The sequence below is a fragment of the Pongo pygmaeus genome, chromosome 5 (assembly GCF_028885625.2).
Source record: "Pongo pygmaeus isolate AG05252 chromosome 5, NHGRI_mPonPyg2-v2.0_pri, whole genome shotgun sequence".
NCBI classification, from domain to species: domain Eukaryota; kingdom Metazoa; phylum Chordata; class Mammalia; order Primates; family Hominidae; genus Pongo; species Pongo pygmaeus.
In genome coordinates this window covers 154,975,305-154,995,249 of record NC_072378.2, presented here as the reverse complement: position 1 = coordinate 154,995,249, position 19,945 = coordinate 154,975,305, and the positions used below count along the sequence as shown (strand labels likewise).

General features: G+C 41.9%; 1 protein-coding gene across 4 annotated transcripts in view; it reads left to right on the top strand.

The window, feature by feature from the left end:
• CNKSR3 (CNKSR family member 3) overlaps window positions 1–19,945 on the top strand; it is a 105,215-nt gene that overhangs the window by 66,354 nt on the left and 18,916 nt on the right. For all 4 annotated transcript variants that reach the window (XM_054490548.2, XM_054490550.2, XM_054490551.2 and 1 more), the window contains exons 3-7: window positions 1,592–1,794; window positions 2,498–2,585; window positions 10,858–10,899; window positions 13,744–13,863; window positions 16,147–16,206. In XM_054490548.2, the coding sequence (XP_054346523.1) occupies window positions 1,592–1,794; window positions 2,498–2,585; window positions 10,858–10,899; window positions 13,744–13,863; window positions 16,147–16,206 (513 nt within the window). The remainder of the gene's footprint in view (window positions 1–1,591; window positions 1,795–2,497; window positions 2,586–10,857; window positions 10,900–13,743; window positions 13,864–16,146; window positions 16,207–19,945) is intronic.

The following is a 19,945-nucleotide window of genomic DNA, read 5'->3' as shown; positions in this document are numbered from 1 at the left end:
TTGATTGAGATAGGGTCTCTCTCTGTCACCCAGGCTGGAGTACAGTGGCACGATCACAGCACACTGCAGCCTCGACCTCCTGGGCTCAGGCAATCCTCCTACCTCAGCCTCTTGAGTAGCTGGGAGTACAGACAGGAGCCACATCTTCAAGCTCAGGAGATCACGCTTAGTGAATTGGTGTTTAGTTAGTGCTGCTGTGGTTTTTGTGTGTGTGAGTGTCTCGCCTGGTGGAAATCCATGCATTCCATGACTATACGATTGTCCGCTGTGCTGGAAATCCCGTAGTGGGCATACTCACAGAGCCCTGCTTCTGCAGCCCTCACATCCCAGTGGAGGAAGAAGGCTGCAAACACAGTGTTTCAGATGGGGCAGAAGTGGGAGATGGGCTACAGAGTGAATCAAAGGGGCGATTCTGCCACCAGGGGACACAGGGCGATGTTGGGAGACATTTTTGGTTGTCACACTGCGGGAGGAGGTGCTACTGCCATCTGATGGGTAGAGAGCAGGGATGCTGATAAACATCCTATAAGACACGGGGACCCCCACCCCACAAGCGTTATCTGGCCCCAAATGTCAGTAGGGCTGAGGCTGAGAAACCTTGTTCTAGATTAAGTGGTCAGGGAAGCCTTGCAGGGGAGGGGACATATGGGCCAGCAGCTGAGTGATAGGAATGAGCTGTCGGCTGGGCACGGTGGCTCATGCCTGTAATCCCAGTACTTTGGGAGGCCGATGGGGGGCAGATTGCCTGAGCTCACAAGTTCGAGACCAGCCTGGGCAATACGGTGAAATCCCGTCTCTACTAAAAATACAAAAATTAGCCCGGCGTGGTGGTGCGTGCCTGTAATCCCAGCTATTCAGGAGGCTGAGGCAGGAGAATCGCTTGAACTCGTGAACCTAGGAAGAAGAGGTTGCAGTGAGCCGAGATGGCGCCACTGTACTCCAGCCTGGGCGACACATTGAGACTCCGTCTCAAAAAATAAAATAAAAAAAATAAAAAAATAATGAGCTGTCCACGACAATATTTGTAGGAGGCGCATTTGGGGAAGAGGAACTATCAAGAACAAAGTCCCTGAGGCCCGGGTGGCTGTGGAAGGAGCAGAGAGAAGGCTGGTATGGCTGGGATGAGTGAAGTGGGCTGGAGATAGATCACATGGGGTTTTGTGGTTGTTGTAAGAGTTTTTGAAGTGACTAACTGGGCTTTTGAGTTATCAGAGAGTTTGAATATTGGTGTGTGTTTGTTTATTGTTTTGTTTTTATTTTGAGACGGAGTCTTGCTCTGTCGCCCAGGCTGGAGTGCAGTGGCGCCATCTCGGCTCACTGCAAGCTCTGCCTCCCGGGTTCACGCCATTCTCCTGCCTCAGCCTCCAGAGTAGTTGGGACTACAGACGCCCGCCACCACGCCCGGCTAATTTTTTGTGTTTTTGGTAGAGATGGGGTTTCACCGTGTTAGCCAGGATGGCTTCCATCTCCTGACCTCGTGATCCACCCGCCTCGGCCTCCCAAAGTGCTGGGATTACAGGCATGAGCCACCGCGCCCTGCTGAATATTGTTCATTGTTTTGAATTTTTCTCTTTGATTTTATTTTCCACAGAATTATGGCCTCGAAACCGATAATATGAAGAACTTGGTTCTGAAACTGAGAGCATCTTCCCACAATTTACAGAATTACATAAGTAGCCGGCGGAAAAGTCCCGCTTACGATGGCAACACCTCCCGCAAGGCCCCCAATGAGTTCCTGACCTCCGTGGTGGAGCTCATCGGCGCTGCCAAGGCCCTGCTGGCGTGGCTGGACCGGTAAGTTGGAGATGTGCCTTTTACTGCCCTACAAGAGTAGATAGAGTCCAAGCTGCACGGAAGCTGTACTTTGTCTTAGGAAAAGGAACCATTGTTCTTTTCATATCATTTTTACCGGCTCTTCAGGAGTCCTCGATCAGTGGTAGATTTTAGGATTCCTTTGCCAGTTACTTAAAAGGTTAATAGCAGGAACAAATTAACCTCAGCTTAGAGAAGAGTGAAACTGTGCAAAAGGTTGTGTTTTACTGAGATTAAACATTAATGGTTGAGGATTTGATTGGTATGAAAGCTGTTAGTTGACTTCAGAAGGGATGTTAACTGTCATTTTTTTTTTTAATCTATTCCTTCTCTCTTTCTATTCAGATTCCTATTTTATGTGTCACTTGAGAGAAAGCAGTTAAATAAAAACTAATTTAATACAAAATTTAGCCGGGCTTGGTGGCACATGCCTGTAATCCCAGCTACTCGGGAGGCTGAGGCAGGAGAGTTGCTTCAACCTGGGAGGTGTAGATTGCAGTGAGCCAAGATCATTCCACTGCACTCTAGCCTGGGCGACAGAGCGAGACACAGTCTCAAACAAAACAAAACAAAACAAAAAAGGAATTTAGAGTAGCCCATGGGGGTAGCTATGCTTATCAACATGCAGTGGGATCCCAGTGGATTCTCCCTACCCCTTTGTAAGAGGATTGTTGTTACCTTCTAGGGCTCCGTTTACAGGGATCACTGATTTCTCAGTCACGAAGAACAAAATTATCCAGCTTTGCTTGGACCTGACCACTACAGTCCAGAAGGTCAGTAGTAGTCATTTTCACTTTCTATTTTTTTTTTTTTTTGCTTTTCCTCTTCTTGAAAGGATTTTCATGCAGGTATCAAGTACCACTCTCCTCTCCCCACATCAGTTTTTTTCCCATCAGAACTGGGAAGAGATGAAAGGCTTTAAATTAGATCCATTGTAAAGATGGTTTCTCTGAAAACTGACCAGTGGCCTTCGAATTAAAGATTACCTCTTTTTGTGTGTTTTAAAATAGTTGAACTAATAGTTCCTGTACTTCCCCTAAAATGTTAGAGCACTTAATTTTTTTTTAATGAAAATTCTGGAGTAACTAAGTTGCGTGATAGTCTTTGTTCTGAGTACTTTACTATATCTGCTTCTTAATTTTCTTTTCATTTTGGCCTCTTGTTGTTGGATTTGCCAGTCAGGATGGGCTAGGTTGTGGTACAGTAACAAACAGCCCCCAAACCTCAAACCTTAGCAGTTTATTCCTTGATTATTTACATCCAAATGGGTCAGGGGTAGGGGGCAATCACCTCCGACTTTCCTCGTTTCAAGATGTATATAGGACATAGGTTGACAGAATCACCAATATGTCGTGTTGCCTGTCCCCAAGGCAGAGGGGTAAAAACCATGAAGGTCCTCACACTGACTGATGTTCTGGACTGCAAGTGACACCTGTCAATTTCACTCATGGCTCGTTGCCCAGACCTAGGTATCTTAGTAAAGGCTCAGGAAGTTTTACATTAGCCAGTCTGTAACTGATTGAGCTTCTGTGATCTTAATTTAAAAAAAAATTTCTTCTTGGACCGTCAGCTCTTAGGACTACCTTCTGTCCTGTTACTTGGCATGCAGCAGATGCTTGTAAAGTATTTTTTAATTGAATTGAGGCTATGAAATATAAGGAAGAGCTTGTTGTTTTTTCACGTCCCACTTGGTTCTAAAATTCTGTGTTTCCACATTTGTTTCTACTGCTGATTTGGCAAAACATAAAGAGCATCCTCCCTTCTGTCCTGACCGTGCCATAACAGAGATGCAACTCTGAAAAGCCGTGCATTTTCTGGTTGTTTCTGGAATGTGAATTGTGAACTTTGTCTCTGCACGTGGCAGTTGTTTGCTGTAGTCCTGAGCAGGCATTGTTGTCAAGGCACATGGATTTTTGGGGTCATGATCTTAGAAAGGTGCTCAGAGCAAGTAAAGTAGCTTCGGAGTTTTTGCTCCTTTTTATGATACATAAAGTAATTTTGACAAAAAAGAGTCTGATACCAGTTGTGATGCTTTAGTCATACAGCCATGAAGGCATGGCATTTGTGGTTGAAGGCATTTCCCTGATACCTACCTTGAGTGTCCTTTTTCTCCCTTGCTTCCCTCTTCCCATAATATTTTCCTCATGTTTTGATTTTGTTTTATTTTTAAGAGACAGGGTCTCACTCTGTTGCTTAGGTTGAAGTGCAGGGGTGTAATCATGGCTCACCGCAGCCTCGACCTCCTTGCTCAAGCAATCCTTCCACTTTAGCCTCCTGGATAGCTGGGACTACAGGTGCATGCTGCCATGCCCAGCTAATTTTTAATTTTTTTGTAGAGACAGGGTCTTGCTATGTTGCCCAGGCTGGTCTCAAACTCCTGGCCTCAAGTAATTCTCCTGCCTCTACCTCCCAAAGCACTGAGATTACAGGCATAAGCCACTGCACCTGGCCCTGTTTTGATTTTTAACAGAGTTTACTAGCCATCAATTAAATGAAAGAGTTAAATATTGTGATTAGCAAATGGGAAAGTTTTGCTTGTTGGTACATTTGTGTTTTATTGTGAAGGGTCCCCAACTGTGTGGCTGATTCAGGCTGTCCCCACTGCAATGTAGGGAGAGGAGAGAAAGGGATGAAAGCGAAGGCAGAGGGAGTCATATTTGTTTCACAGGGTGAACTTCTGCCTGAGCAAGTTGATGTTGGCTTCTGAGGTATTTGGACACTTCTTTCAATACGTTTTTATTTAGCACTTACTTACTCTGTGTCTGCTGCCCTGGGATACCAGAGTGAATAAACAGATAAAAAGTCCCTGACCTTCTGGAGCATAGTCTCTGGGAGAGAGAAAATGGATAGATAAGCAAACTTTTATATATGAATATATGTGGTTATATAAAGGTAGAGCAATGCTAGGGAGGAAAGGTGCACAGGAAGGAGTGAGGGGAGTACAGTTTGAGATATGTGCCTAGAGTCGCCTCCTTGAGAAGGTGACACTTGAGTAATTCAGCCAGGAGAAGTCTATGCTTGTCGATGGGATGGGCTTATGCATCATCTCAAGTGCTACTTTTCCTGGTAATTGTAGAGAGGGGTCGATCATTATGAACTGATTATTAAAAAAAAAAATCTTCCCATAGGAGGTACACGTCCTGATCTGGTCACATCAGAAAGGTACCTGTGGGCGTCTTCATTGCGCCTGCCTGGCTTATTGGGACCTAAGAATGCCTGGGATATGATGAATGGTGATTTCTTAAATGTGTGTTATATGAATGAAATAATGCTTTGGACAGATAGGCTGCTGAGAATTTGACTTTTATCAGAACTCAAGGGACACAAGAGGTGTTAGTTTTGTTTGTTTCCGCGTTCACTTTCTGTTTCTCTTTTTCCTGTGGTGCTCACTGAGGGAGGTTAGTCTAGTGGTTAAGAGCATATTCTTCACAGAGAGACAGCCATAGGTTCAAATCCTACCTCTACCATTAATTAACCCTGGGGCCTTGGACAAGTCACTTATAATTTTTGAACCTTAATTTTCTCATTTGCAAAATGGGAATACAAATATTTACCTTACCAGATAATTTGGTGGGATTTCTGCAAGTTAATGTTGAGTTAAAAAAGAAAAAAGGCAAAAAAAAAAAGTGTGGTATGAAGATAAATGGTTACCATAAATACCTAAAATACATGCGTGTGTGTGTGTTTGTGTGTGTGTGTTTGTGTGTGTGTGTTTGTGTTTGTGTGTGTGTATATAAAACATACATCTTATACAAACTTGTATACAAAGTAATATGTAAATGCAGTGGATAATTTGGAAAAAAAAGTTGTGTTTACTCTGGCAGAGGGAGAGAGAGGGAGGGAATGTAGGAGCCAAGGCAAAAAAAGAGAACAAAACATTTTATTTACAAAAATCATGTATATGACCACATTTATGTAAAATTAGGTACAGAAAAATAATATAAAATAGTTAAAAAAAATACCAAAAGATTGTTATGAAGATTAAATGAGATGTAACATGTGGGCCAGGTGTGGTGGCTCATGCCTGTAATCCCAGAACTTTGGGAGGCCGAGACGGGCGGATCACGAGGTCAGGAGATCGAGATATAACATGTGAAAAGCACAGTGCCTGCTTCAGAAGGAGAAGACCGTGGTAGAAAATACAAAAATCTTGCCTTGTACTTGTTTTCTGGAATCAAATTTGATAGTTTAAAGAGAAGAACTGGACAAATATACTGCCCTTATTCTCTGGTATTTTTTTATTTTAAATTTGAACAGTTTTGAAGGAGTAAGACTGGTATGTAAATATGTATCAGGATATCATTTTCTGAACTTAGATTGAAAAATATGTTTCTTGACAAGTGCTCTTGACAAGCACATGTTCTGTAGTAATTGAAGAACATAGCTGGGCATGGTGACTCACACCTATAATCCCTGAACTTTGGGAGGCCAGGGCGGGTAGATCACCTGAGGTCAGGAGTTCGAGACTAGTCTGGCAAACATGGCAAAACCCCATCTGTATTAAAAATACAAAAATTACCCGGGGCATGGTGGCGGGCACCTATATATCCCAGCTACTTGGGAGGCTAAGGCAGGAGAATCACTTGAACCTGGGAGGCGGAGGTTGCAGTCAGCCAAGATCGCGCCACTTCACTCCAGCCTGGATGAAAGAGCGAAACTCCGTCTTAAAAAAAAAAAGAAAAAAAAAAAAACACCGAACGTAGGTGCTTTGGCAAATGGTGATGTTTGTGCATCTGTGCGCTCAGATACACACAAATTAGAAATTACAAACTTGATGAATGAGTTGAGTGTGGCTTACCCCATGTGTGTTGTGATGGTAGCAACGGGATTGAATGTGCCAGGGGACTTCACATTCTCTTGCAACTGCTTGACAGAAGATCTGTTGACTCTTTGGGAAGACATCTGTCTTTGCCATTTATTCCTTTTAACTGGGGAGTTGGTGGAATAAAAGTTCTATCTCTTTCCAGTGACAAAGAACATGTTCTGCCTGAGCCTTCATTCTTGGTGTCCCTGTCTGTGAAGAGACATTTGCTTGTCCCGTCTCTCTTGTACATCTTGCCATCCCCCTTCTTCTTGTGGTGACATCCTTCCTTCCGTCCATCTCTGCATCCTTCCTTCCAATAATGATTTATGAGTCCTCTAATTTGAAGGATACATATTGCTGCTGCTTTTTCTCCTGCAAGGAAACCGCACATTTCTTTTAAGAAATTTCTTCATTTCTTTTTTTTTTTTTTTGAACTCTGAACTTTTTATTGGCCTCCTGCTCCCCAAAGGGTACCCTGCTTCTGCTGGCTTAATGCCACAGAACTTTGGTGTCATTGGTCTCAGACACCACTTTGCCATCCACTATCCGGCGGGTGGTGGTCTTTTGGATGGCTTGCATGGAGTTGCTGCTGTCCAAGGCATCACCAAGATTAAAGTCCTCGCCATCTTCCAGCAAGCGGCGGTAGGAGGCGATCTCAGCCTCCAGCTTGACCTTGATGTTCAGCAGGGCCTCATACTCCTGGGCCTGGTGCTGTCCCTCTGCCTGGGTCTGTGCCAGCTCTGACTCAAGGTGCATCTTCAGCTGTAGTCCTACACCAAGTACAAGGATAGATCTTCCCGTTCAGTGTTGAGGCTGTAATTTGAGATGAAGGACCCCAAGGTGGGAAGGGATCGAGATCTGTATTTCCAGTGAGTCTCCTCATGTCGTGATGCCATGAAAACTGAAATAGAGACGGCAAGAGAGACACAATGGCACTGGCAGGTGCTGAGTTTCAGTCTGGAAAGAAATAGGAAAATGACGCCAGATGTGTTGGTGCACACCTGGAGGCCCAGCTACTAGAGGCTGAGATGGGAAGATCTCTTGAGCACAGGAGTTTGAGTCCAGCCTGGGCAACATAACAAGATACTATCTTAACAACAACAACAAAAAAGAATTAGGAAAATGAGCAATATTTGTCCCTGAGAAAACTGAATGGAAAGAAAACAAGCCTGCCAGGCAGCACTTTGGGAGGCCAAGTTGGGAGGATTGCTTGAGACCTGCCTGGGCAATATAGTGAGACCTCTATATTAAAAAAAAAATTAAAAAGTTAGCCAAGCATGGTGGTTTGTGCCTGTAGTCCCAGCTACTTGGGAGGCTGAGGTGGGAGGATTGCTTGAGCTTGGGAAGTGGAGGCTACAGTGAGCAATGTTTGTGCCACTGCACTGCGGCCTGGGTGACAGAGCGAGACCCTGTGTCACATACATGTAAACAAAGCAAGCCATGGAAGCAGAAGAGGAAAAGACTGCTGCTGAGTGCTGACTGTGTCTCAGGTGTATATCCACACTTGACGCATGTCATCACACCGAATTCTCAGCAGGTGTGCATCCATGCTTGATGTGTGCCATCGTGCATCCACGCTTGACGCGTGCCATCACACCGAATTCTCAGCAGGTGTGCATCCACGCTTGATGCGTGCCATCGTGCATCCACACTTGACGCGTGCCATCACACCGAATTCTCAGCAGGTGTGCATCCACGCTTGACGCGCGCCATCGTGCATCCACGCTTGATGCGTGCCATCACACCGAATTCTCAGCAGGTGTGCATCCACGCTTGACGTGTGCCATCACACCGAATTCTCAGCAGGTGTGCATCCACGCTTGACGTGTGTCATCACACCGAATTCTCAGCAGATCTCAGAGGTAGGCTTTGTTATCACCCCATTTTAGAAAGAAGGAAACTAAAGCTCAGAGAAGTTAAACCTACTGCACAAGACTGCTCAGTTCCTGAGAAGGCAGAATAGGAGGAGAGGCAGGGTGTTGCTGAGTGCCACCCAGGCTGGGCCTCTGCTGTCAGGTGACCCAGGGCTGTGAGAAGCTCAGCTCACTGTCCAGCCTGTGAGGGTCGGTGACTTGGTTTCAGCGCTCATTTTTCCATTCCATTGCCTTCATGCCAAAAAACAATGGGAAGTCATGACTGCAGCTGCTTCCTCTCGGCAGGAATGGGTGTGGGAACCACGTTCACAGTGGCGGGAGGTGAGAGGGAGTCCTTTCACATGCCAACTGGAACAATTTGGGAGGCGGGAAGCTCCTTGTGCTGCTGGCTCCATCACCACCGCAGTCACCACTGCAGGGAACCGATATTCTTGGTGGCCTCTTGGATCCCTCAAGGAATCAAGTTGTAGGAACCTTGCGGTCAGAAGTCTACCTTGTTCTTGGGCTCTGGTGTATTGAGAGTTGCTCTCTGCCTCTAGGTGATGGTCTCCCTGAAGTGACAGTGCTTGTATTAATTTAGAGATTTGTGGGCCGGGTGTGGTGACCAATGCCTGTAATCCTAGCATTTTGGGAGGCTGAGGCAGGTGGATGGCTTGAGTCTAGGAATTCAAGATCAGCCTGGGCAACATGGTGAAACCCCGTCTCTACAAAGAATACAAAAATTAGCCAGGCATGGTGGCGTGCACCTGTGGTCCCAGTTGCTTGGGAGGCTGAGGCGGGAGGATCACTTGAGCCCAGGAGGTCAAGGCTGCCAGTGAGCTGAGGTCACACCATTGCATTCCCACTTGGGTTAGAGAGTGAGACCTTGTCTAAAAAAAAAGGAATTTGTAGTGAAAGATTATAGACACAAAGACAAAGTATTAGTTTTATTTCTAGCACACAATCACATATGTATACTGTGTTTCTAAGGTTGAAATGTGTTTAACAAGTCTGCCAGACAGTATTAATAGGGGATGAGCCATAATGGTAGTTGACAGTTTAGTTTTATCTACAAGATAGAATTGGAAAGGCACATTTGGAGCTATAATTATTCCTATTTACAGAAGCCGCTCCTGTAGTTTAAGATAATATCAAATTCACACATGTAAAAATACATTTCTAAATTTATTTTTTTAAAGTCTTTTCTCTCTAGGCTGCTCTTTTCCTGAGAGTCAGTATAAATTTTAGGAGCAGTCATTATTATTGTTGCCTACATTTTTATCTAGTAGAAAAAATTTAAACAAATGTAAGAAGACAATAAACGTCTGATTATTAAATCATATAGAGTAGAAACTGGTAGGCATCTTCCTCCTTCAGAAGTAGTAAAAAATGACCTAAAAATGACTTTTTGATTGATGTGAAAAATCTTCACCTGACAATTCCAACACAGTTGATTAACATTTTGTCATGTACATAAAAGAATTAGCATTATTGTTAAGATTGTCCTAACTTGGGATTATAGTTAATAGTGCTGAATAAACTCTATAGAATCTAGTTGTATTGATTTTCTTTTTCTGCATGCATTCTGCAGTATAGGTTGAAATCCTTTGCTACAGATGAGTTCTAGAAGGTTAACTGTGAAAGTTTCACATTGGCAATTTCACTTTGGCAGCTTTTAGACAGGACAATGGTGATTCCTATAATCAGCTAACCCAGTTCATACAGTGTTCCAAGCCTTTTGTTCTTAAGCTGAATAAATAATGCTTTGCATTCCAGCCCTTTATTTCATGTCATCAATAGCATACCTCAAGACCACTTTTTTGGCAGTGTGTTAATGAATGTTTTGTTGAACCCTTTTCATCTATCAAGGACTGAAATATCTGATTTAATCTCAGTGGTGCTTAAAATAAACTTTTGTGGCTGAGTTTACTCAAGCCCTTATTTGAAAGCTATTCTTATAGGCAGGCCCAGAGCTAAAGACTGCCAGCTTGTTGGCCCACTGCTGTCTGTTCCTGGGGGCACATTGGGAGCCATCGTCAGGTTTCTTGACTTGGACTTCTGACCTACTACTCTCTGGACAGTCTGGAGAGTAGGTGGATTTCAGTTCAATTATTTTTGTAAGTTTTCAAATTAAGTAATTGGCCAAATGGGTTCCTTGGATGAGAACTCCTTAGGTCAGAGGAGAGCGGGACCTTCGGAAGGTGCAAACGTCAGCTCTGTTCCCACTCTGCCCTCTCATTCCCATCCCAGTCCCACAGGACTGTGCAGGCTGAGGGATGTGTCAGGGACCGTCTTGAGCTGCAGAAGATGTCTAGAAAGCTAAGCCAACAGTTCTGAATGTTTTTGACTCTTGTACTTAGTGTTCATTTTCTCCATCCCCTTCTTTAGGACTGCTTTGTAGCGGAAATGGAGGATAAAGTTTTAACTGTGGTAAGTATACATTCTAAAAGTTATTGTAAAATTCCTTTTCCAAAGGCAGTGGGAATCACATTAAGTAAATGCACTGTGGCTAATTACTTCAGGAGATACTTTGAAATATTGGCTTTTGGGACATGAGTTTTTAAATTTAGGTGGAAGGGAAAGCATAAAAGTTGTTTAACAAGACCAACTACTGTGAAAATTCCTGTGCTTAAATTAACTACATTAAGTCTCTGTTTTATTATTATTTTTTTCTGAACATTTTATTAGGATACAGTTATATATACGTTTCTAGCTAGCCTGCTAGTCAGGATTGAACTGATATGCAAATTTCACTTTACGACCATTTTGATTTAAGAAAAAAATTCTTGGCAAAAACCTTATGATGGAGGGGGGTTGTGCTGTAACTGTTTAAGGAGCATTTTGTAACTATTCATCATCACTTCCTCCTTTTGACATACACCAGCCTGTGCTCTTTTGATAAGGCCTTCCTCCTACTGATGTTGAGGAATTTAGCAATGAAACTGCTATAAATATATTTTCCATAAATAGGGAGGCCAAACAAATTGGAGGAATGTAAAAAGTATCACTTCTTGGATTCTCCCCCTTGGAAAGAAAAATCACTCTTTGGAATTTCCTGATTTCTTTGGTTGTTTAATTTTGAAAGGTTAGATGAGTCTGATTGGGGAAATACCACACGTAGCCACTGTGACTTCTACAAGGAGACCACTTAATAGGGATCCTCTCATTGTCTCTTTAGTTTTACCTTGTCAGTGTTTGGCATTCAAAGAATGTGAGTGATCACTAAAAAGACGATAGACCTAAATGTAAAATGCAAAACTATAAACCATCTAAAAGATAACATAGGGGAAAATTTGGGTGACTGTCAGTTTTGCAATGAGTTTTCAGATAGAACACCAAAAGCATAATTCATGAAAGAAAAATTGATAAGGTAGACTTCATTAAAATTAAAAACTGCGATGTGAAATGCACACATAGCATTTTGGGAGGATATATATTTTCAAAACACCTATCAGATAATGGACTTGTATCCAAAATATACAAAGAACAAGAACAAAATATACAAAAAACAAGAATAAGAAGACAAACAACCCAATTAAAAAGGAGGCAAAAGATCTGAACAGGTACTTCATCAAAGAATATATACAAATGGCAAATAAGCCTATGAAAAGATGTTCAATGTCATTTGTAGTTAGGGAATTGTAAATTAAAACAACAATGAGATACCACTATATACCTATTATATAGGCTAAAATACGAAACACTGACAACACCAAATGCTGCTGAGGATGTGGAGCAACAGGAATGCTCATTAATTGCTGGTGGAAATGCAAAATGGTGCAGGCAGTTTGGTGGACAGTTTGGAAGTTTCTTACAAAACTAAATATATTCTTACCATATGATCCAACAGTTGTGCTCCTACATATTTACCCAAAGGAGTTGAAAATTTACATCAAAAAAATGTGCACAGGATGTTTATAGCAGCTTTACTCAAAATTGCCAAAAAAGTTGGAAGCAACCTTAATGTCTCTCAATAGATGAATGGATAAACAAACTGTTGTACATCTATAAAATAGAATATTATTCAGCAATAAAAAAGAAATAAGCTATCAAGTCATGAAAAGATGGAGGAAACTTACAAGCATGTTGTTAATTGAAATAAGGCAGTCTGAAAAGGCTACATGCTGCATAATTCTGACTATTTGATTTTCTAGAAAATCAAAACCACAGGGACAGTAAAAAGATCTATGTTTGCCAGGGGTTCATGGTGAGGGATGGGGTGCTGGATAATTAGGTTGCATACAGGGGATATTTAGGACATTGAAACTATCCTATATGATACTGTAATGATGGATACGTGACATTAGGCATTTGTCAGAACTCATAGAATGTACACCACAAAAAGTGAACCCTAATATAAATTATAGATGTTAGTTGATAATGTCTCAATATTAGTTCATAATTTGTTTTTGGTGGGGTTTTTTTTTTTTTTTTTGACAGAGTCTCGCTCTGTTACCCAGGCTAGAGTGCAGTGGTGCAACTCGGCTCACTGCAACCTCTGCCTCCGAGGTTCAAGCAATTCTGCAGCCTCAGCCTCCTGAGTAGCTGGGGTTACAGGCATCCGCCATCATACCCATCTAATTTTTGTATTTTTAGTAGAGATGGGATTTTGCCATATTGGCCAGGCTGGTCTTGAACTCCTGACTTCAGGTGATCCACCCACCTCAGCCTCCCAAAGTGCTGGGATTACAGGCATGAGCCACTGTGCCCGGCCTAGTTCATCATTTGTAACAAATGCACCACACTAGTACAAGATGTTAATAATAGAGGAAGCTGGGAATGGAGGGTGGTGGTGGAGGGGACTTAAGGGAACTCAATGGACTTTTTGCTCAATTTTTTTTATATAAACCTGAAACAGCTTAAAAAAGTAAAGTCCATTAAAAAAATGGTTTAGGCTCAAAACAATTTTTTTTTTTTATCTTGTCAATATTTGGTGTTCAGAGACTGTGAGCAATCATTGAAAAGTCAGGTAGGTGGCTGGGGAGAGATGATTCGACTTCATTGCTGAAAGGGGATTTCTGCCTGGCCTGTGCTCTTCAGTGGTCATAAAGGAGCTAATATAAAAGCTGCCTTTTCTAAACAAAGCTGAAATAGTGGCACTATTCCCACAGATGGTAAACATGGAGTCTAAATGCCATGCATTCATTGAGCAGAATTATCAAAATGATTGCCAACCAGAACTAACGATTATAGGTGAAATGCATTTCTCTAAAAATCAGCTTGAGATAAAATTGGTTAATGATTGAACTTTCCTATTTGCTTCTCCAATTCTAGGTCAAGGTTTTAAATGGCATCTGTGACAAAACAATCCGATCTACCACAGATCCTGTGATGAGCCAGTGTGCATGTCTGGAGGAAGTTCACTTACCAAACATTAAACCTGGGGAAGGCCTGGTAAGTTCTAATAACACTTGTTTTATTTTCAGATAACGTACATCATCATTTACTGAATTTTTAAAAAAATTCCTTATTGCTTTCACTATAATTCTGAAAAGTAGAATTAATTTAGACCGCCTTCCATTATGTAGTTAGGAATGTGCTATCTTGAATCCTGTTGATGTGTTTTCTATCTTCAAAGTATAAAAATAAATACAATTTAAAAACTGTATACTCATATTTTGAAGATAACACTTTATTTTTGGGACTTAGCAATGCAAGGAAATATAAAACATTTACACAAAGGAAAGATGGTCTCTGGGTACAAAAACAACATCTGCTCTGAAAGTATTAGCATTTGGGATGACTGTGAGAAGAGACTGGCTGAAGGCGGTGATTCTTAAGAAGGGTTTAGAAATATTTCATAAGTAATATATGAGCTATATCATAACAGGCTGTGGGACTACATACAAGTGATCTCCTAGTACCTAGCATGCATCTTATGAGATTAATTTGCTGAAATTTTCGTGAAGAAGCTGTGAAGCCCATTAATTAGCTTAGAGGCTTTGAGTCAGCGAGAGCTGGGTTTAAATCACGGCTCTTGAGGGACTTAACCTCTTTACATGTCAGTTTCCTCATAGGGTTGTTGAAAGTATTGTATTAGATTATGAATGCCAAGTGCCAGGCACCAAGCACATAGTTCATGTGCATTAATGTGGCTGCAGCTACTGTTGCTGGTATTGATGATGTTGAGGAGGAGGAGGAGGAGGAGAAGGTGGAGGGGGAGAAGTATCTAATGTATAGGTAGCTGTCGGGAGCTATTAAGGCAGTCTCTGCTCTTAGATAGAAAAAACAAAAATCAACCAGTTGTTAACAGGCCCACATTCTTAGCAGAAATTTGCATATTGGTACTGCTTGGCTTCAAACAAATGATGGATTATATCAGATTAAATTTAAACAGGGAGGACTTCCTGTGGAGGTAGGTTTATAGTCAAATATTTAAGCAGATAAATGCTCTGAGTAGGCAGAAATGGAGTTGTCATTTCAGATGGTAAAGTTATACAAGCAGTGCCCTGGGAGGGGGAGTACCATGTGTAGAGGAGAAGCTGATATAATCTGCGAGTGAAAGTAACAGGATAGGAGAGGAATCAGGAGAACCTGAAGGCGCTGGTGTTTGATGGGACTGTCATCATAGATTAGCGTAGGTTGATGAGCAGGCTGGGTGCAACATAATTTCTGAGGAGGGTACACATTATTACAGCATAGATACCAGCGTGAGCAACTACTTTTTGCCCGGTCTACTTTTTGCTCTCTTTCCCCATCTTGTAACAGTTTAATTAAAAAAAATGTACCTGGTAAATCTAACTGCAGAAATAATTCCTCAATTATACATTCGGTGTATCACTCAGTGAGGCACTGGCATCTGAGTTTGCCTCTCAGGCCTCTTAGGAGAGAGAATATTCATTCATCTTTACATTTCCCTTAAAAGGAGGGATGTCTGTTACTCATTTGCTGCCTATGCTTTGTTATTTAACAATCTTTGTTCATATATCTTTGTCTGGATTATTAGTAGCTTTAATAGTCCCTCTGAGGTTATTTCTGTTACCAAATTTAAATGAATATATTGTGTCCCTAGACAAAGAAATGGTCAAGAAAGAACTGTTCTTTGGCTGGGTGTGGTGGCTTACACCTATAATCCCAGCACTTTGGAAGGCCGAGGTGGGAGGATCACTTGAGCCCAGGAGTTTGAAACCAGCCCGGGTAACATAGTGAGATCCTTTCTCTATTAAAAATATAAAATAATTAACTGGGTGTGGTAGCACACACCTGTAGTCCTGGCTACTTGGGGAGGCTGAGGTGAGAGGAGCACTTGAGCCCAAGAGTTCAAGGTTACAGTGAGCTGTGTTTGCATCACTACACTCCAGTCTAGGCAACATAGCGAGACCCTGTCTCATCATCAACATAATAGAACAGTTGTTGTTCGAAGTGCCTCACTCATTCACCCATTCTGTAGGTCTAAGAAAACTCCCACATCCTCGGAGTTGTGGCATAATTCTGTGTGCCTGGTACACAGATTATATTATCAAAGAGATCACATGTTTTATTTCTTTCACCAGTATTTCAGTTTGCTTAGCTCCCCTTCACCACCCTTTGGATCTTGTTTCTCGATGTTTCAGGAGGCTGAAAAATGATTATTGTTCTGAAGGGACTGTTGTTAATGTTTTATAAGTTTAAGTCTCACTTGGGGCTATGTCTCTAAACGTTGGAGTAATGAGTTAATCTATTTGTGATTCACTCCAGGGCATGTACATCAAATCAACCTATGATGGGTTACACGTGATTACTGGAACCACAGAAAATGTAAGTGTATATTCATTAAGTGTAAAGCTGTTGTGTGTTTAAACAAATTTGAGCCACAGTCTCTATACTTTGAATTTAAACGTGTGCATGCTGTTTGATTATTGTGAGAGCATGGGTACCTGCTTTGTTTATTTCTGTTGATAGAGTACTGTTTGTCACCAGCTGTTGTCAATTTATTATTTAAATTGTCCTTTATTGCTCTTGTTCATATACTTTGCTCAGTTTTTACCCCTACTTTTGTGTTAATTATTCCTTTTGCACCCTGGAAGTGTAAAGCCATAAATACAAAAGCAATGATCTTTTTGTTTTTGAGAGTCACTCTTATAAGAACTGGGATTGGTGGCCATGTGTATAAAATATAATTTTTTTGATTTAATGGAATTTTTATGTCTCCAAAGCAGCTATTTCAGGATTTTTTACAACATATTTTTATAGTTGTGTTTCATAATATTTGGCATGATATTGAAATTTAGTCCTCTCTCCCCACCCCTTGAATAGGAAAAGCAGGTCTGTTTCTACTGTGAGGTACTTCTGTACACTGTGTACTTCCTTCTGGAAATTCTGCTGTGTGTAGGGTTGTCTTCAGCCCCTCAAACATTTTGAATTTGTGAGAAGTAGAGCTAGTTGAATGCTTTCTTCTTGCAGCCTACAATATGGCTTGCTTTTGAAAGACATTGATATGAAACTAAAAATGTTTGAATAGCTTCCCTGGGTCTGTGTGAAAGAAGCATGTATTTGGGGGAATTAACCTATTTAATCAGCTAAGACAGGAGGAGATAATTCCTAAAATTAGGGGAAATTTTAGTAGCTGCTTTTCTAATCTGTTTGGTAGAAATATGTGTCTAATTTTCAACTTCAGCTGCTAGATCTTTTGATAAAGGAAAACGGCATGATCTTTGAGTGTCTGTGATAAGCACTTGATGTTTGTAGTGAGAAAATGATACTGCTTAAGGCAGTCAATGAATTATAAATACATTGCATGGTTCTAGCAGATGAATGGGTAGGAAATGGTAGTGTCTTTCAGGATTCTCTGTTGAGCTGCAGCGAGGAAGCCCTGAGAGTCACTAGGAGTTTTTATACCATGTCACCTCCTAGACAATAACAGCACAGGAAGCTCTGCTTTTAGGCTGGGGATGGTGCGGAAGGAAAGACACAAGATGCAACACACGATTCTTCCTTCATCCTTGATCGAGACTCAGTACGTTGCAGCTCAGCCGTGATAAGAACACAGTCATATCTGTTTGTATAGATGAGAAACATGGTGAATGTCATTTCAGTTTTTAGAGTTGAAGTTTTGCAGTCTAGCAATTTGATGATTACATTGTCTGTCTTAACCAGACCAGTGTGTTTTCCAACTTTATTGGGTCTTCTTGAAGCAATTTCCATCTTGGATCTGGAGCACTACAGAATTACTACCGGAAGGCATAGTACTTCCTTCCTCTTGCACCAGCCCCCTTTTTAAAGAAAAGAATTCGGGCCGGGCGTGGTGGCTCATGCCTGTAATCCCAGCACTTTGGGAGGCTGAGGTGGGCGGATCACGAGGTCAGGAGATCGAGACCATCCTGGCTAACACGGTGAAACCCCGTCTCTACTAAAAATACAAAATATTAGCTGGGCGTAGTGGCGCGCATCTGTAATCCCAGCTACTCGGGAGGCTGAGGCAGGAGAATTGCTTGAACCTGGGAGGCTGCAGTGAGCCGAGATTGAACCACTGCACAGTCCAGCCTGGGTGACAGAGCAAGACTCCATCTCAAAAAAAAATAATAATAAAAATAAAAATAAATAAATAAATACATAAATAAAAGAGTTCAATGACAGACTAAACAAAGCTGCTTTTGAATTAAATGAAATGTCATATGCCATTAATGATATATTCCCTGAATTCCTACGAGAATTGTAACACTGGCTGACAGACTCAGGGTCTGTCCTGGTATTCCCATGTAGGACTGTATGGAAGTCATCTCAGGGAGTGGTGGCTACCATCTTGTTAGAGATCAAAAAAGAAAACTTGTCTTCTTCCATCTGGTAATCCACTTGAAAATGTCACTCATTCCTTTAGTCATTCAATTTGCATTTATTGAGGACCTGGAATGTGCTAGACACTAGGCTAAGTAAGTCTAAGTCTTCTAGACAAGCATGGGAAGTTAGGTGAGAGCCCACTTCTCCCAGGCTCAATCTGGATATTTTATTCTTAATGTTGGGTATTAATATACTTGAATGGCAGTAGAAAGTGCCAGCTCCAGGTCAGTTTTTGGCTATCACTTAAGGTTGCTATGACTTCACTGTCAGAATGTTTAAATGGAAGCCTAGTATGGTGGGTAGCAGTGGATGAAAATCACCCATCATTTTCACAAGTGAATTATGTCCATATTCTTCAATCTTGGACTTGAGGCTGAAGCAATGCTTGCTTGAGGCTGAAGCAAGCAAAGCCTTCAGTCCATTTCTTTGAAGGTTACCTGAGAGGCTGGGATCATTTCAAAGTCAGACCAACAGTGTCTGATGTTTCTCTATCTTATTTCTTTTTTTGATGTTATTTTAGACCTTGACAAGAGTCTTGACACAACCTCATCCATACTTCTGTCCTCCGCCCCTGAGATCCAGTGGGAGTTAGATTAGCCTCTGAAGAATGGGTGCATTTTTCTCTAGGTCATGACCCTTCTGCAGCAAACCAACACAAGCATCATTTTTCAGTAGTCCTCCTCATGGTGAAGATAGGCAAGAGCTACTGCCCTGGGCAGAATTTTGGTACCAAGCTCTCTCTTTACCGGTGTTCTGCCAAACACAACTCTTTTTTTTTTTTTTTTTTTTAATTTTTTTCTTAAATTTTGTTATTATTATACTTTAAGTTTTACGGTACGTGTGCACAACGTGCAGGTTTGTTACATATGTATACATGTGCCATGTTGGTGTGCTGCACCCATTAACTTGTCATTTAGCATTAGGTATATCTCTTAATGCTATCCCTCCCCCTCCCCCCACCCCACAACAGTCCCCGGTGTGTGATGTTCCCCTTCCTGAAAACACAGCTCTTAATCACTTGATTGGACATTTGAGAAATGAATGCAAAAGGATCCTTAGGAAGGGAAGTCAATTCAGGACATCAGAGTGTGTTTTTTAAGATTACACATCTAGAGACAGGGACTTCTTGGCCTTGGAGCTATCTTCTGTAAAGTGAAGCTTATCTTAAATGAATCCCTTGCCCAGGAAGATTAACTGGACTGGACCGATTAGGATCAGAATTACTAAAGTAGGCCTTTAACTGTGGGTTAAGCATCTGGCACACAGGGACAAAAAGGAACATAGATAAATTCATTTTTTAAGTGATGTAAGAAACTTGAGATGGGCCGGGTGCGGTGGCTCACACTTGTAATCTCAGCACTTTGGGAGGCCAAGGTGGGTGGCTCACCTGAGGTCAAGAGTTCAAGATCAGCCTGGCCAACATGGTGAAACCACGTCTCTACTAAAAATACAAAAATTAGCCGGGCGTGGTGGTGGGTGCCTGTAATCCCAACTACCCGGGAGGTTGAGGCAGGAGAATGGCTTGAGCCTGGGAGGCAGAGGTTACAGTGGGCTGAGATCACACCACTGTACTCCAGCCTGGGCGACTGAGCATGAGTGAGACTGTCTCAAAAAAAAGAAACTTGAGATGAACATGGGCTGGTCTCTCAGGTGAGCACTGCCGGGTATGGTAGCAGGTTAAATGTTTTCACAAATAACTGTCAAGTTACCAGGGCCTTGT